Genomic DNA, 18370 nt, shown 5'->3' with positions numbered 1-18370 from the left:
GTCGCTGTTTTCCTGGTACCTGCTGCAGCCAGCACAACCTTTTAAAGGAAATATCCTGGAATATTACAAGTCTGTGATGATATGTTCATACTCCTCAGTTCCTACAGAGAAGAGGGGTTACTCTGTCTAGAGAACTAAGGGGAAGTAACAGGAAAAGCAGGAACAGAATGCCCATGAAAATAAGGGACATGGCACCTATGCAAAGGGCGGCTTCAGTCTAGACTGCCAACGTGGGTGGAACGGAGATCTGACACTTCCTGCAAGGATCCTCTCAAAGAGCATCACCTTGGGCTAAAATATACAGGAGTTGCCTATCTAGGGCCTTGACCTTGTCCACAAGCTACAAACTTAACTCCTGACTTATAGTTCTAAAAAGAGGAACTGGACAAGTTAAAAACCAAATCCAGACAAGGACAGAGCCACCATGGTGAGCATGGCATGTCCTAACCTTGGGCAGCTGGCTGACATGCCTGTAGGCACAGGCCCCACTGAGCATTCCTGTTAGGCCTGCCTGATACAGTGGGTGGAAGAGGCAGGGTCAGGGGATACTCGAGAGCTTCCTTCCTGTGACTTCAATCCCAAACTCCTGCGGTCTCACCACATACCAGTTACCCACCGGGAACAACTATGCCAGGACAAGGTGAGCAGAGCATAATTCTAGGCAGAAGTCTACATGTGCTAAGAAGCCTAGGTAGCAGCAACAAGCAATTGTCGGTGGCGTGGCAAGGCTATGCCTCTTCATGCACCCTGTATGACACTGCAGTAGCAGCTGTGTTGTAGAGCATTAAGCTACAGGACTGTGCACAGTTGGTGTGGTAGGGGCAAAATGGGGTCTGGCTGATGGAAGGGGCCGGATGAAGAAAAGTCCCTTATTGGCTTGAAAGCTGACTGGTATGGAGGATAGTGCAGGTCTGAAAAAGATCTTAAAAAGGAGTTTTTAATGTAGCTTTGGCTGTCCTGGAACTAGGAGAGATCCATCTGCTGTGGATTAATCCTGTGGAGATTAACAGTGCCCCATACCTGGCACTGCCATAAAGTGATGTTTAAGACCACAACTCAGACACCATCCTGACAACTGTTAATTTTATTGAACAGTCTATACCTTCAGTAATATGTGTGCAATGCCAATATATTTGAAGTTTTAAGGCTTCACAAGTAGATTCCATTGGACAGCTGAGCATGAGAGCTACAGTGGATTTAGCCGTATCTGGGCCAGCAAAGGCCATCATCTGTGTTCACTGGGGCTTCGGCCAGATGACCTGTGCAATGCTCTGCTTCCTGTTAACAGCACCACAAGCTGGACACAGTCTAGAGGCCTGTGGAGATACCTGCTAGGCACTGAAGCCTGGCACTGAACCCTCAGCCCCCACCACCTGGGGAGATGCCTGCTGGGCTGGAAAGGATTAGACCCCAACCTGGAGCTGATGTTGCCAGCAGGCCCGGCAGCGGCAGAAGTCACAGGAAGGGCACTGGAAAAGCACTGTATCCTCAGTTGCACAGGCTGGGCATACAAAATCTGCAGGAGGTCTAAGTGAGCATACACTGCCCAGTGCACTGTCATAATCAACAGTCACTACAGGCCCTGTTGCTTACTCCACTGAGACGTCGTGTGTTCAGGGGGTAGTCTGGGAGGAAGCTGCATTATGGTATCATCAGACCTCGCACTCTGGTCTGGCCTCTGTCTAAGGAAGGATGAGATCTTACTCTGGGTCTTCTCAGGTTTCTTGGACATCGAGGGCCCTAAAGATAGCAATGAGTCTTAGAAATTCAAGTGCTTCCTTCCTGTTAGCCCCCAGTGCAGTGAGGGGCTCAGGGTAACAGGGCAAGTGTAGATGGAATCTTCAAGTGGGTCCTCACCTGGTTTCATGTCCTCATGAGTAAGCTCAGAAGGCACAGTTGTACTCTCATCCCTGGGACATGGGAGCTCCAAGCCCTTGCCTATGGTAGATAGGCCCATTAGGTCTGCACAGGTCTGTACGAACTGAGGCTTATGATGCTGACGTATAAACATGCCAAATCCTGTGGGGGAACTTTTGCTCAACCTCTGCATGGACCTGCCACATACAGCCTTCACCACCTTCCCAGAACCTATGCCCTACACCCAAGGACTACATACTCTGTAGCAAAGATAAGTGTTCAGGTTTTGCAGTGGTCAATGCTGCCACCACAGCCAGCACTTTGTCCAGGTCATCATCCTGTTTGTATGCCCTCAGAGCTGCCGTAAGCTGGTTGCAGCTTGCAGATCCCAGAGCTTTGTGGACGTCAGATAGGTAGTCATTCACAGCAGGCTGGCCAGGTTTTTCTCCCGCACATCCCACTTTTGGACAATTGCTGGTGCCTCCTGGTTTGGAGAAATGTTACTCCCTTTGGGCTCTGAGAGCTGGAGGGGTAGGGGATTTGGGGTGTGGGGGTTGTCAAATGGCTTGGGGAGATCCCCCTACCACTTCCTTTCAGGAATCCCCAAAGAATCTGTCATCAGAACAAATGGATTTAAGAACCATGCAGTCCAACATGTCTCTTCAAGGATTTTAAGTTCACCTGGGATTTTTAGGAGCCAAGTACCTTTGGAGGTTAGATGGGTAGACAGGTGAGGCCGCCCCTGGTTCAGGTGCTCTCCAGGATCCAGCTGCCTATCTGCACCTTCAGACAAGGTCAGTTTAGATTCCAGCTCTCTCCTTCCTGAAGAAACATGCTCCTAAGATTAGGCCTCAAAATCCTCAGACAGGAAAGGGGACCCTGACATCAGGCACACATCACAGACCCACCTGACTGTCTTAGGTCAGGGGCTGCTTAGGGGCATAAGTACTAAGCCCAAAGGGTAAGTTTTCCCTCTGCCATACCTGCATGCGTAAAGCACTGGAACAAATACTGCTCTGTGGATGAATAAGTTCCCTCTAACACACCTGCCCTACATAAAACACTGCACAGGTACTGCTCTGTGGAGGGGCCAGCTCAGCTGTTCAGTCAGGACAGAAGTAGGACAGGTACACAGCTGCCAAGACACTAGCATGAGTTCCCTAGGGGCAGGTCCAACAAACAGAGCTACTCTTTGGAGACAGAATCTGGGAGAACATTGGTTAAAGTAGCCAAGCAAGAGACGAGGGATGCCTACTAAGCCCATTCTAGTATAAACTGCCCTTTGAATCTGAGGTTGTGTGTCTAGCCTGGGACCTTGCTTACTGGCAGAATCCACAGTTGACTGTGCTTGCTCTCCAAAGGGAAGGCTGTTTCCTGGCTGGTAGCTACATCGTTGGCCTGTTAGCTGGAAGCAGATGTCCTCAAACTGCTGCTTGTGGTGGGGTCGTACAAACTGGTAGAAACCTGTGGGAAGTAGTTGTCTGAGTCTATAGAGTCCATATACTATTACTCTGGACCATGGCTTAACTACTAGGCCGTTTCTCTGGAAAGCAGTCAACCCTGGGCCCTATAACCAGTCCCACCCCCACTGCAGTGGTGTTAACCCTATAGCAGAATTTTGAAAACCAGGGCACCTTTAAGTAGGGTGTGTTTCTTGGGGTCTTCAGCAAAGAGGCAGGTGAGAGAGGCCACTAGGGCTTCAAAGTCATCAGAACTCTTATAGTGCTGCAGGGCCTGGGTAAAGGTGTCAAAGTTAGCTTGGCTCAGTGCTTGCTTCACGGCCACCATGAACATCTTGGCTCTGCCTGCCTGTGTGCCAGCCACTGGTTCCTCCTAGAAGAAATATGACCAAGACCCCTATTGGAGCCAGCCCTTTCCTCCTGCCTTGGAGGCAGTACAGAGTTTGGGGCCTATTGCCTGTGAACTATCTACCAGAGCAAAAAGCAGAGCACTGCTAGAGAAACAAGACCCAGTTCTGGTATGTGGTGAAGCTCAGGCCTGTCTGAGATCACACCAAAAGCAGTTGGAAACCTATAGGGAACCTATATGACCCCACAGCAGATGTACCTGTAGAGAAGGGCACTTCTCAACAGGCTGCACTCCACTTGTGTGCATCTCAGATCTATAAAGAACTATGTAAGACAGCTCCCACCCCTACCATTTCCAGCCATCAACAGGCTCAGGCCCCCCATATCTAGTGTACTACCAGATGCAACAGCCCTCCTGGGCACTGTTTGAATTGTCTTATAAGCTGGACAAGGACAAAAGCCACCTTTCCAGCAGGTAGGGGTTAATGGCTTAGGGTGTAACTAAACTTTGCGTCTGAGACTAAGAACACACGGTACCTCCTCACACAGATAATTCAGTGTCCACTCAGAAAGAGCCAGCACCAGGCCACTGTTCATTATGGTGGAGGGAACCCAACCATAGGCCCCAAACCAAATAATCCTAAGGGTTAGGCTAGATTCCAGCATAAAAGAAAAAGATCTCTTGAGCAGGCTGAGTACAGTGGCACACGCATGTAATCTCAGCAGTTGGGAAGTGGAGGCAAGAGGATGATTAAGAGTTCAAAGTCATTCTTGTTACATAGTAAATTCAATGCCAGCCTTTTTACGACCCTGTCTCAAACTAAAAAAAAAAACGGGAAGGCGGGATTGTCTTTTTAGAGAAAGAATGGCAAACTGGAGGCCTCAGGTTATCAACATCATAGCTGCTGAACTCTAGCTACCCCCTTGCTTAGATAGGGGCAATAGGCACCAGAGGCAAGATTCTCACATGTGCCCACAAGCAGCTATCTTAGCTGCAGGAGACACTAACATACCGGATGGTTGACCAGCCTGACTTTCTTCTTTCCTCCTCTTTGCTCAACGGACAGCCTCTTTTCACACCGGAGAGATGGGGTGGAGGAGCTGAGTGCCTGAGGGAAACAGAGCTGTGGTCCCAACCCAAACCCAGTTTGGGTTCTCAGGATCCTTGTCTGTGTCCTGAATAGAGACTTGAAAAGGGGATGCAGGGAAAGGTCATACCCTAATTCTGGTGGCAATGCTGAAATTCTGGCCCTTTTATGTCATGCCCCTTGGCCTTGTCTGCAGGTATTGAGAGGGTCACATGAAGGACACATTTATGGTAACTGATTGTCAGAGCAGGGATGGAGGGAAGGCTGTCCAAGTCAGACCTAGCAACTTAAAGGCTATTGAGCAAAGGGCCTCTGAGGAGAAGGAACTCAAGACACCATTTATACAGCACAGGGTGGGAGAAAGGCCAGCTCTGGGCATACTAGGGGGTTAGAAGTGCTAGGTTTTGAGTAGACTGTGCCAGACTGTCCTACCAAAGAGACATGGTGGTGGCACCACGGGAGCCAGGGCCTGGGGATGAGGCATGGTACAGTGGAGGTGCTGAATCTCACTTGCCCATGTATGTACTAGGAAGGGTCCATGTTTCCACCAGACACCCTTGCCCCACTTCACACCTGCTCCTCAGATGCCCCAGCCTTCTGCTCGTTGTACTCTAAGGCAGCTAGCAGCCCCATGGGTCTCTTCTGGGCAGAAAATGTCTGCTGCTCATACTCCACACATACGCTGCTCTCGGAGTCTCCAGCAGTCGGTAATCCTAAAATGTGTGTTGACAGGAAAGCTTATCAGAAAGCAAGGATACTGCCTCAGTCATATGTGGTTTTACCCAACTCTACACACCTACGGGCCTCCGCCTCAGGCTGGGCACATGCACATCCAAGCTCATGGCTTTCCTGGTGGAGAGGGAGTGGCTGGACAATGTGGCCTCCTTGACAGCAGCTTCTCCCTCACTTACACTTGAGGTCACAGCCTGAGGAACTGGCAAAGGCATCTGTAGAATCATAGGGTAAGGAGGCTTGCATCCATTGCTCCTCAGAGAAGGAATTCCAGCCCCTCTATGGGGACACAGGCAAATCGACTGGGCATTTGGAGCTCACAGCTTTCTGAGCAACACGGAAGAACTGGGCCACATCTCGGATGACACGGCCAAAGTTGTCATACACCTTGAGGTAGGGGCGCACCCAGGAGGGCAGATGGGCCCTGGCATCAGCATAGGCAAACCTGGAGGGTGAATTTGTGGCTGTCAGTTCAAGTCCTCTACTATAAAAACTAAGGGCCATCCCTGCCCTACAGTCACTACACTCAAGCCTCAAAATGAAGCAGGTAGGGCCAGAAAGGTAGCTATCCGCTTCATACAGGGTTGGAGGATCCTCGGTCTAGAAAGGGTGAAGAAATGGGGATGGTCAGTCTTCCTGTACCTGTGGTCACATAAGAAGATGGCCCCATAGTCATGGCGGTGTCGGATAACCCTCCCAATAGCCTGGTTCACAGCCCTGGATGCTTGTTGCTGGTACCATTCCTGTCCAGAAAGGCACTAGGAAGGGAAGAATTTTGGTTATTAGGGTCCTTGGTCCCCAAAGTTACCTGATTACCCAGCCCTGTGGTATCTCACCTGGCCTCCAACCCTACTCCGGCCTTTCATCTCATCCAAGAACTGCATCTTGAGGATAACACGGGGATCCATGCGTGGGGGATATGGGAGGCCCGTGACAATCACACCACGACCATTCATGTCTGAGAAGTCCAGCCCTTCACTGGCCTAGAAGAAGGAAATAGAGATTCCTCTTCCCTGTTGGTTTCTACCCAGGCTTGTGGTCTACCCATGACCTAACTCTTTAAGCCACCTATCCCAGGTATTGCAGGAGGAAAGAAAGTTCCATCCTCAGGTCCACACTGGGCTCATGTCAAGTCTGCCATACTCAGAACCTCTCAACTTTGGCCTTGGCCATTAGCACCCAACATAGCCCCTAGTATAGCTCCCAACTAATTTGTTTGCTGGATGTGGGACCCAAGGCAGGAGCCTTGTTTCAGACTACAAAAAGAAACAGGAGGGAAGAGGCAAGATGGCCTGCAGAGACCTCACCTTTCCTCGACACACTGCTAAGAAGGTGGCCCCATTAGACCCAGGGGAGGCAACTTGCTGGTAGTAGGCGTCAATGACCTAGATGAAAAGGATGGTCAGTCAGGTTTAGTTCCCTGTTCTTCTCAAATGAGAACTAAATCTTACTTTTTGAGACAAAGGATAGTCTCAACTATGGAGACGCCAGGAATCTGAGAGCATTTTCATGATAACTATTATCAGCAGAGGCACATCCAATACCCAGAGCCTGTCTAGTGTTTCCAGAAAACATGGGACCCGCCCAGACAGGGTAGCTGCTGGGTCCCAAGGACCTGGACAGAAAGATGTACTGCCATTATTTACATGCCAAACCATGTTAGGGGCATTGTAACAGGTGAAACACTCAAGAACTTAGAAGCAAGCACAAAGTCCAGAACAGGCAGCCTGGAGCCAACCAGAGTCCTGGGCAGAGACAGTGGTCAGCTGAAGACTTTGAGGGGGTGCTAGAGGTAGGCCCCACCTGACTCCTAGTTTATCTCACAGACCTCTGAGAAGCTGCCTTTGTTCCTGGGTTCCACGAACAGAGGCTTCAGTGCCTCTACCTTTTTGGACAAGCCTTGCGCCTGGGGGAGAAAAAGCCAGGATGTGAATGGACAAGTAAGGGCTGTGGCTAGAGCCCTGTTTACGTGCTCTATCCATCTACCTTGCCCAGGCTTTCAGTCATATGGGGTGCTGCTCTCTCTTTCAGGAATATATGTAGGGGAACGCACCTGCCAGAACTCCAGGCTTTTCTCCATGACAGGGTAGGAAGGGAAGAAGACCAGAAGCCCATGGGGCACCACACGAGCAATGTTGCCTGGAAGTGGTCCAGACAAAGCTTAGAAGGCTGCTGGACCCTGTTAGTTCTTAAGAGTACAAACTGAGGAGTTCTAGGCCCCTAACCCCATGGACTAGGGTAGAGGGTCTAGGACCAGACCAGTTATAAAACAAGGATTTCCTAAAGAAGGAACAAAGAATTATATGTGGAGTAGTACTTACCCAGAGCTTTCCCCAGGGAAGATAAGCACTCTTCAGAAAACCTGTACAGTCAGACAGGCTGCAGTTATGAGAGGCCTATCCCCAGCAACCCTCAACACTACAGATAGGCTGAGAAACCAGGACCGTTTACCTTTTGTCATAGGCAGAGCTTAGCTGAACACCATCAGGTCCTCTGGGGATAACCCCTACCCAGAGCTGGTTCTTGTCAATGATGTGTGGATTCTCCAGACAGACTGGGAATGGACTGGGAATGGCCAGAGGAAATAGATAATAGATAGACCCAAGGTTTGAGAACTTTCAGGATACTGGCCCACAGAAAGCCCTGGAGTCCAGGCCAGCATCCCCACCCACCCCCATCTACTATGTTCCTAGTGTTGTGATCTCCAGCCAGAGGTGGCTCATACATACATTTGCATCTCCAGAGCAAAGGAAGACAGTGGAGCCAGTGTACCACTGGTGAGGATAAGGGTACGGACTCCTTGCTGGACCAGTTCACGCATGCTGTGGCTGGGACTGAAGCACCAATAGCTCAGCACCTTCCCTGCAAGGGGAACTGGGTATGAGGAGAGGACTAGGGCCCACTATGCTCATCTACTGCATTGAAAGAGCAAGACACCTGCATACACACAGGCCAAGGACAAAAGACCAGGTCTGAGCTGAGGCCTGAGCCCAATCTATAATATGGCCCCTTCTCAGGGATCTAGAGAATGAAAAAGAGGTTGACAGTGAAGGATACTGGCAAATACAGAGAAGACACATGATCCCAACAAAGTTCTGTAGAAACCATGGCATGTGGCACCAGACCTAGTTACTCTACCAAAAGCACAGGGAGCAACGTGACATGTCAGGCATAACTGCAAAAAAGGGAATCAAATTAATAGATTCTGGTCACATTAGCAGCAGGCAAGTCGGATTCTGAAGGAAGCACAGTTCCAAGCAATGCCTGACTAACTAGAACCACACACTGCTCATTCCTAAAAATCTTTGCAAGCTCCAGAAATTAAAACACTGGAACAACTTAAAAGTCACTGAAGGCAAAGCCGGGTGCCATCAGAGATGATTTCCATTCCTGGTCAGAGCCTGCCCTGCCTGAGGTTGGCTCAAAAGCAGTCAATGACCTCAATAAACTCATTTCTTGTAAACACCTCCAGGGAAAACTACTGAGAAATCACTAATTACCTGAGCACCTATCAACCTCCAAAGGCACCACTATCACAAAGGTTGTTTCTTGCTGGGAAGAGAATATTTTGTACAGTAAGGAGGCCCCTGGGGGCAGAACCACACCACAGCTCCTACTGAACTCACCCACCTCTAACCCTTTCTTCCTGATAGGCCCAAATGACTTAAACCACAGTATCCACATAAGCCCCATGGACTGTTTCTGCTAAGGCTGCAACCTGTAAGTCACAAAACAGCCTTAAAGCATAGTGGCACACACTTGAGAGGAAGGAGTAGGCAGATCTCTATAAGTTCAAGGTTAACCTGGTCTATATAGTGAGTTCCAGGACAGCCAGAGTTACAAAAAGAGACCCTGTCACAGAAGAAAACAAAACAAGAAAGAGTAGTCCATAAAGACAGAATGATGAGGAGAAACTCACAGACAAGGCATTGCTGGAGAATGTGAGAGATGTGGGAGCTGAACAGGGCGATAGCCTTGCTGAGGAGTGCATTTGACATGTAGCCCGAATACCGTCTGAGTTAGTGGCTGCTGCAAGGCACATCTGTGAAGCCAGTTGCCCAGGCTAAATTCCATGTAGGGTAGGTGGGGTAGATTGCAGTCAAGATCCCAATACTATAATACCAATATAGAGAGTGTTTAAAGGCCTCTTATCATCTGCACAGCAACCCCAGTATTGGCATCACTCTTAAGGTACTAAGAAGCAGTTGAACCCTAGAGAGTTTATGAGTTAGAAATCCAGACCAAACTCACTGTAAGCAACAGGGTTGGCCACCTGCTCTCCAGACATGACCTAGGGCCTGGGCCTGAAGGATTTTGCCATGCACTGGCTAAAAGAAAGACAAGAGCCATACATGAGAGTTATGTAGGTCAAAGCTAACTTGACTTAACCTAAAGAAGCACATCCTGAGTCAGGTGTGATATTGCACACCTTCAAGCCTAGCACTTAGTAGGCAGAGGCAGAGAGATCTCTGTGAGTTTAAGACTAACCTGGGTCTACAAATCTAATTCCAGGCCAATAAGGGCTACATAGTAAGGAAGACCTTGACAAAAGTCAAAAAATTAAACCCATAAAACTAAAAATCTTTATTGAACCAGGTGTGGTGGTACACACCTTTAATCCCAGCACTTTAGACAGGTAGATCTCTGAATTCAAGACCAGCTGGCCTACAGAGAGATTCTAGGACAGACAAGGCCACACAGAGAAACCCTATCTTGAAAAAACAACTGTGTAGATGAAGAAGAAGAAGAGGAGGAGGAGGAGAAGGAAGAGGAGGAGGAGAAGGAGGAGGAAGAGGAGAAGGAGGAAGAAGAAGAGGAAGAGGAGAAGGAAGAGGAAGAGGAAGATGAGGAGAAAGAAGAGGAGGAGGGTCGTCGGGGAGGGGAGACCTTGCAGAGCCTTGGTTCTGCCACTGCACTGCTAGGTGACTCTGGATAGATAACGGTGCTTCCTGTCATGAGCGTGCATGATTTCGGATATGATGTTACTATTGTGCAAAGGTTGGGCAGGGTAGAATTCCTTGCAGTGAAGATTTGTACCTTGTTTCCTGGATGCAGTGGTACTCCAGGCATCTGACCGCTGAGCTGCTCTCCGGTGGCTGGTTTCAGGGTGTATGTGTACCTGGAAGGACAAACATACACATGTGCCTGCCCAGGCCCTACAGGAACCCTGCCCCACAGGTCTGTGAGACCTTTAGACTTGCCCACATCCTGAAAGTTGCTCTCACCTTATAGAAATGTGAGCTACCCAGCCCCACCTGAGAACCAGGGCTGCCTTCCAGAGGGTCCACGCTGAACACAATCTGAAAGGCACAGCAGCATAGCAAAAGGAAAAGGAGCCTGGGTTGAGAACACAAGCATCTTCATAATGAGATGAAAACTAAAGCCTCTTAGTACGGCATCCAAGAGCCCAAGGCTACTTCATTCTTCACCCCTCTACTCAGACAGATGCTTGCCAGACTCATTTGGCCAACCATCATACTCAGGCTGAGGGCAGCAGCTTATCCCTGATGTTTCTTTCTCCAAGTGGCTCCAAAGCTCTCTTGGCCCTCCCCTACTGGGAGTAGTCACTGCACACTTAGGGATGCAGCAGCCAGGACAGCCTTACATGACTAACTCACTTTACTCTTCTTTCAGTGCCTCTCAGTGCTCCAGGATAATCTAGAGAGTCAACATTTAAGTTAAGACTGTGGCAAGAGGGTTGGGGATTTGGCTCAGTGGTAGAGCGCTTGCCTAGGGAAGCGCAAGGCCCTGGTTCGGTCCCCAGCTCCGGAAAAAAAGAACCAAAAAAAAAAAAAAAAAAAAAAAAAAAGACTGTGGCAAGGTTCCTAAAGTCCAGGAAAAGGTTAACCCCAAAATTTCATTTGACAGAGGAAATACCAAGACAGTTTATGAAAACAAAAAGAAGTTTTTATTCTAGTTAGTATCAGAACTTAACCAAAACCATGACAAACAAGAATAAATACTAAAGCAATGTAACAATAGCAGCCAGAGACTGAGAATGAAAGAACCAGGTAAAAGCAGACGCCTTGTCCCTTGTAAGGGGGGGTGGATGCTCAGCCCCACACAAACCCACAACATTCTACAGAGCTTCAAGAACTAAAGGAAACCATGTGGGGTAGGGAGCATAAGCCAAAGCAACCTGGCCTCCAGCAGCAAGCAAACCTTTGAACTGAGCCTACCAAAAGACCGAAAAGGCAGGTAGAAGATATGCCCATCATACAGGATGAACACACAGGACTTACAAGGCCTCCAAATCAGTAAGAAACACAGCCATATCAAGGAAGCACCACAACTACCATAACCACAGGGTAACAGAATTAAATGAGAGACATACAGAGGGACAGGTTGGAACAGGGGTTCTGGCTCCCTCAGAGGATCTCTCTTTGCATACACCTCCTGCCTTGCAAAAGTGGCTTGTCACCGCCTTTGGCCTTTCTTACCAGGCAGACCTCTTTACAACTGTGCTTCCCTGTTCACCTCCAACTAAACTGACGACCTCAAACTCTCATTCCAGGGGTCTGCTGTCAGGAGAAGTCCCTACAGCCTGTGTGAAAACCTCCAGGCACTGTGTCCCACCCAGTGTCCACTGGACCAGCTCCCCCCTGGGTTGAGTGAACAGAGCACTTGTGCTCGCAGGACATTTCTGTGTCTGCATAGACTTCTGGCCGTCATCTGCTGCCCTGACCTCCTGAGCCGCCTTCACTGTCCTCATCCCCCCTGACACAACCCGTGAGAGGAAACGGAAGTAGTGAGTGTAAACCACTCCTCCATGGGCCTTGGCCTTGCGTGGGTGTTTAGAACCACCTCACACACAACAACCTAAACTGGCCATGTGAGGGAAGAACAGGGCTCCCTGGTCTCATGGGAGTCATGTATTTCTCCAAGAAAACACAACACAAAACTTTAGACTTGGCTGGAGGGATGGCTCAGTGGTTAAGAGCACTGACTGCTCTTCCAGAGGTCCTGAGTTCAATTCCCAGCAACCACATGGTGGCTCACAGCCATCTGTAATGGGATTTGATGCCCTCTTCTGGTGTGTCTGAAGACAACTGCAGTGTTCTCACATATATAAAATAAATAAATCTTAAAAAAAAATTTTTTTTTAAATTAAATTTAAAGAATAAAAGAAATCTCAGGCTGACTCATCACCTGGTCCTGAAACATCAGACAGGTTTGTGACAGACAGAAAACGAATCAATAAGAAATCCAGCTGTCTAAGACTAGTTCCCCCAACTCAGCAAGATGGGACATGATAAGAGGAAACTCGACTCTACAGTGTGAGTGTATGTGCACACGCAAGTGTGTGTGAATGTAAGAGGAATGTTCACTACATGTCTGACTGAGGTGAGCAAGGGGGAGGAAAAGAGAGGATTCCAGTCTAGGAGTCACAAACCCTGCTCTGACCCTTCTCTGGCCTGACAGCATCTGACTGGGGAGTTGTGTTTCTGCACATTCCTACATCCTGACAAAAACTCTTGGTACCTACAGTTATGCAAGAAGCAGCGTTAAGATAAGCAACTTGCGGGGTTGGGGATTTAGCTCAGTGGTAGAGCGCTTGCCTAGCAAGCGCAAGGCTCTGGGTTCGGTCCCCAGCTCCGGGGAAAAAAAAAAAAAAAAAAAAAAAAAAAAGATAAGCAACTTGCCAGTCACCTGCTCTGCTGCTGAGGAATATGCTAGCAAGGATCTAGCTCGCACAATACCGAAGTAAGGCAGGGAGAGTACTAGGGGCCTTGAAGCAGCTGCCAAAGAAACTGCACACTTCTGGGCAGGGAAGTCTGGGTTCCAAAAGTGTGGATAAGGAATATGTCTTCTCTATAAACAGAGAGTAGAGGAGGAGGGAGGTTGTCCTGCTCACATGAGCCCTCAGGTCTGGGAAGAGCAGGACCTCCTCGTGGGCCTATAGTTGAGGATGAGCCCAGTGTCCACGTGGAAAGAGTAGAGTAAATTCTTGGAAGGTGCTTATGATAAAGGGCCCTGCTGGTCAGCAGAACCAAGGCTTCTTGCACTGGGGACAAAGCATGCTCCAGGACATAATGGCTAAATGACCCAGCTGTGGGTGGTACAGGGGCCTCAGACAACAAGAAGTCACAGACTTAATAGTCATGGACAGACCACAATCCTGGGAAACAAGATGCTTAGGGATGCCTACCTAATATGACTCTGGAGAAGTACATGTCAGAGGGAGCCCAGTCTGCCAGGACAATGGTGTGCCAAACCTTCCTCTCACCCCTCCAAACGCCTGCAGTTTTCAGTCAACTCTCCATTCATGGATTGGAAGGCTGAGACTAGTATGTCCCTTATCACGAAGCTGGCCAAGAGGAAGCAGGCCTGAGCACATACCTCTCCTATCACATGAACACTTGGTCCCATGCCTTCATTGTGGCCCAGCTACATCAGAATCAGACTCACAGAGGTCTCAAGCATTCAGTCCACCTCTCCAGTAAAAAGATTTGCTTAGTGACTATCAAACCAAGGTACTTTCTGCTCACTAGCTATAACCCCAGTGGTCTGGAGGTATAGCATGGGTAGAAGCAACCAGGTGGCTTTACACAACACCATACATGAAGGGACTGGCTATGCCTTCCAATTTTTCGAAGGATCAACAATTACCACTAAGGAATATTTTTTAAAAAGAGGTTTTCACCATGTAGCACTGGCTAAACCAGAACTCACTATGCAGACCAGGCTGGGCTTGAACTCAGGAGATCTGTCCACCTCTGCTTCCCAAGTGCTGATCTTAGAGGCAAGTATGAACTATACCTGACTTCCAGCCAGGAATCTTAAGATGTGCTATTAAAACTTAGCACGGTGGGGTATACTGGAAGGATGGCCCAGCGGTTAAAAGCACTGTTCTTTTAAATTTGATTCTCATCACTCATATGGTGGCTTACAACTCCAGTTCCAGAGGATCTGACCCTGTCTTCTGGCCCCCACAGGCACCAGGTACACATGTGGTAAACACACATGCATTCAAGCAAAATTACTCAATAATATATTTAAAAAAAGATTAAAAAGCAAAAACAAAAAACCCAATGAAACAAAGAAGCCTTAGAAAGGCTAAACAAAGCTGAAGCTGCCCAGAAGCCCCAATACCAGGCTTGCCCTTAACTGCCTGGTTAGGACAGCCGAGCTCACTGGAGCTGAGGACACAGTTGCACTAAGACAAGACAAATGTGTTCTATATTGGAGGACAACTCCATGTCAGACAAGGAGAGGGACTGCCCTAAAACAGCAGTGAGAGGCAGGAAGAGACCTGATGACGTGAAAGCTGCCCACTTTTGTCTCTGACAGTGGTTCCATAGTCTGTCTCCCTCCCTCCTTCCCTCCTCCCACCCTCCCTCCCTCCCTCCCTCCCTCCCTCCCTCCCTCCCTCGCTTCACTCAGACACACAGACCATGGTGTTTATAAGACCCATTTGCCCTTCCTTTGAGAAGATACTCAGGTCATTTGTCTCTAGATTTCTCCAAGTTTGAGTCTACCTGGAGCTGCTATCACCAAGGAGGCTCTGCCCAGCCACAAAGGGGACAAGTGAATTCCAAAAGTTCCTGACCTCACTCTTCACAGGATCTTGGTCTTAAAATACCACTCTGGATGTATCTGGCCACTAAATACGCCTCTCCCCCCACCCCACCCCCCCTCCCCACAGCGCCAGATCTGACCTCTGTTAACCCTCACTGAGGCCAACATTGCATTCAGGTGAAAGTAAGATGCTTAGGGTTTTAGACGTGTGATATGAAGACCTTTGTCCATTCCCTGAAGCCTTTGCTGTCACTTCCAGAAACAGAGACACCCCGATAGTTAAAAGCAGTCTCCTACCTGGATAATGTCCATGAGCTTCTGCAACCCAGCCGTGTTGGTGAACACACCAGTGCCTGTGGAGCACACAAGAAGAGATGTTTAATTCCACATTACCAGGAGCCATCACGGCCATCACGGCCTCACTTAGCTGTCTCACATCTGCTGAAGCAACCAGCCTTCCCATAACCAGTATCAGGGACAGGATGTGCTAAGCCAGGGCAGCTGACCTGTTCTTTCTGGAGTTAAGGAACAGTCAGATAGAGGAATCTCCCAAAAAGAGTACAGGCTTCCAAAACAATGATTTAGTCATTTGGTCAAAAGATATGGGGTAGGGTGGTTGCTATCCCCAGTCCACAGCAGACACCATTGCATGCGACACTGCCCTTTGGAAACTCGATTTTCTAAACTAAGCAGAACTCAGGTCTTGTAGCAAGGGGGAGAAGTCAGAGGTCTACATCTGATTATATCCAGAGAGGTCTCTGATATTCCTCCTTGAAAGGGGACTAACTAGGAAATTCTATAGTAAGAAACCACATACAGCAAAGCTGAAAAGAACATAAGGGTCGGCCAAATGTCACTACTGACCCTGTGTCTCAATCAGAAAGAGAAAGCCAGCTGGATCCAGTGGCCATTCCTGAAATTTTAGCCTCTAAGAAACAGAGGCAAGAGGATCAAGATCAAAGCCAGTCTGAATTTACAGCAAAACCAGTTTCAGAAAGCCAAGGACTGGGGATGTGACTCAGATGACAGAGCAACATGAGTGAGAGCCTGGGCTCACTCCTCAGTACCACTCAGGCATGAAGGGTAGGCTGGTGTGGAAGCTGTGTTGTCTAGATCTTGTTCTCAAGGAAGACATGATAGCAACCTGCTGACACTGAGGGCCAAGTGCTGACTGCTGGACACCGAACAGTAAGTTCTGCTATGATGTTCATTTACATCAAAACCGCTAGCCTGCCATGCTCCATGTGGGCAACCCAAGACTCACGTCCTGTCAGGTGCTGGATTATCTGGTCCAGCGACTCCAAAATGCAGCCTTTGGTTTGAAATGTTATTTGTGCTTCAGCAAACAGCTCGAAGATGTAGCTGCCAAAGAGAACAGGAGCTTGAGACTGAGAGGAGACCGGCTGTGGTTTCTGGGAACCGACAAGGAGTAGCCTTTGAATTTCCTTCACTCAGAAGTAATTACTGAGTACTTCAAGGAGGCCGAAACTGTAGGTGAGAGGCTTCTCCCTTCAGTGGTCTCCTGGCAGGCAGAGGACAGTGGGTTACTGTCATGAGATTCACGAAGGAAAAGGCAGGTGCGTAGTCGAGGGGCCACAATAGGGGTGGCCTGAGTGCAGGCCCTGTGCCTTAGAAGGTAATGACTCTGGGTAAACAACTCTAAAAGCCTTGGAGAGAAATGGGAAGGGGGCAACAGAAGCCACAGGAAGGGGATGGCTTTGGCAGACCTTCAGGTATAAGTAAAGAAGGCCAAGAAAGCATAACAGACCCTAGGACAGACTGTTATGTCTGGCTTCTCTGGGAGTAACCAGGAATACCCATAAAGGTTAGAGCTCAGGAACAAAATGGTTCAAGGAGACGGTAGGTAGCCCAAGACCCTCCACAAGCACAGACCAGGGCCTAGCACGGCTACTGCCCATAAGAGCTGCCCCTCGACACCAGCTCCAGTCACTCACAGGCCTTCAAACCAGGCTACGTACAGTGTTCTTCAGGAAAACAACAACAACGACGACAACAAAACCAGATTATGGGGCAATCAGAACCTGCTGGGCCGCTGCGAACTCTAAACAGGCCTCAGTGACGACACCAAAGGTGCAGTTATAACTGGCACTTGCTGTGTCATCAAGAGGAAATAGCTGGAGGAGACACTGTGCGTGTTGTTGCTCCCAATGTTTTCCATGACTACACAGAAGCTGGCAACCGGCTTGGAGAGAAGGCTCGGTGGTTAGGATTGCTTGTTCCTTTCCAAGGAGACCTGAGTTTGGTTTCCAGATCTATACTGAGCAGCTGTAACTCTAGACCCAGGACATCCAATACCTTCCTCTAAACTCCACACGCATACATGTGGCACATGTTCACACAAACACCCACATATATATAAGGAAAATAAGTCTTTTTTTTTTTTTTAATGTTGGTAATTCCTACTAAGCCTTGAAAATTGAAAACAGACCCCACTTCTGGGTGAAGCGCTCAGACAAAACCCCACGAGGACACTATTTGTCTCCAACAACAGACAGAACTTGGGATCATGAGGTTAGCACCTATCCCTCACCTTCCAGGTTTGGTGACTCCTCTGTCATCCCCAGGCAGCTGAACAGCATCAATAGCCTCCTCCAGGTGCAGCAGGATCACTGTGGGCCAAGGACACGTCAGGGGCCTGCCTGTCACCCAGCCCAGGGAAAGGAAAGGCAACACTTACTCTTCAACTTTGCGATGTCTTCCAGCTCCATGTTGAGACCTGGTGAGAAAGTATATACATAACTCCACATCTTCTAAGTACTGCCTGTAGCCTCAAGAACCAAGGTTCCAGTGTGGAAGAAGGGTAGGTAGGAGGGAGATTAGGTAGAGTCCACATTTGAACTGTATACAACAGTATGAGACCACATTCACATTCAGATACACGCATGACTTCATTCCCACACAGAGGCTGCACTGCTCCCAAAAGACCTCAAAATAATTAATGACCATCACAATGTGCCCACATGTGCTCAGACAGAACCACGTGAGGACAGACAGTAAAACATTTCTCCTCTGAAGAGAAACCAGTGCTTGCTGGAGGCTGGGTAGGAAGCAGAGTGTCACAAACCCAAGAGTAAAACAGTTGTCAGCAATGGCTAGGCCAGGCTAGCAGTACACAAAAATTACCCTCCAGATGACTTTGGAGGTACATTAAGTCTCGGTAATAAGACTAATGATGGGTTGTTACCAACCACAGAGAGTTAAATGCATAGACAATGATTAATATTGGTTAGTATTAGAAATATAATCTCTAGAATAAGTTAGGAGACAAAATCTCTGGTCAGGTCTGTGAAAGGTTTTCGAGGTTGGGTTAATTGAAAGGGTAAGCAGAGCCATTTCATGGGCTAA

General features: G+C 48.6%; 1 protein-coding gene across 1 annotated transcript in view; it reads right to left on the bottom strand.

The window, feature by feature from the left end:
• Positions 1–1066: 1066 nt before the first annotated feature.
• Rtel1 (regulator of telomere elongation helicase 1) overlaps positions 1067–18370 on the bottom strand; it is a 33814-nt gene continuing 16510 nt past the window's right edge. Inside the window, exons 11-36 of the mRNA XM_032904982.1 lie at positions 17703–17741; positions 17556–17634; positions 16269–16366; positions 15302–15357; positions 10711–10785; positions 10523–10604; positions 8215–8347; positions 7937–8050; positions 7807–7847; positions 7539–7624; positions 7314–7391; positions 6793–6870; positions 6322–6468; positions 6128–6243; positions 5807–5930; positions 5550–5700; positions 5327–5466; positions 4679–4774; positions 3492–3690; positions 3172–3321; positions 2563–2679; positions 2117–2341; positions 1858–2019; positions 1594–1740; positions 1416–1516; positions 1067–1316 (exon numbers count right to left, since the gene is read on the bottom strand). Coding sequence (XP_032760873.1) covers positions 1236–1316; positions 1416–1516; positions 1594–1740; positions 1858–2019; positions 2117–2341; positions 2563–2679; positions 3172–3321; positions 3492–3690; positions 4679–4774; positions 5327–5466; positions 5550–5700; positions 5807–5930; positions 6128–6243; positions 6322–6468; positions 6793–6870; positions 7314–7391; positions 7539–7624; positions 7807–7847; positions 7937–8050; positions 8215–8347; positions 10523–10604; positions 10711–10785; positions 15302–15357; positions 16269–16366; positions 17556–17634; positions 17703–17741 — 2915 coding nt within the window. The 3' untranslated portion in view covers positions 1067–1235. The remainder of the gene's footprint in view (positions 1317–1415; positions 1517–1593; positions 1741–1857; positions 2020–2116; positions 2342–2562; positions 2680–3171; positions 3322–3491; positions 3691–4678; positions 4775–5326; positions 5467–5549; positions 5701–5806; positions 5931–6127; positions 6244–6321; positions 6469–6792; positions 6871–7313; positions 7392–7538; positions 7625–7806; positions 7848–7936; positions 8051–8214; positions 8348–10522; positions 10605–10710; positions 10786–15301; positions 15358–16268; positions 16367–17555; positions 17635–17702; positions 17742–18370) is intronic.

This window comes from Rattus rattus, chromosome 5, assembly GCF_011064425.1.
Source record: "Rattus rattus isolate New Zealand chromosome 5, Rrattus_CSIRO_v1, whole genome shotgun sequence".
Taxonomy (NCBI): domain Eukaryota; kingdom Metazoa; phylum Chordata; class Mammalia; order Rodentia; family Muridae; genus Rattus; species Rattus rattus.
This window is presented reverse-complemented; position numbering and strand designations above follow the sequence as displayed.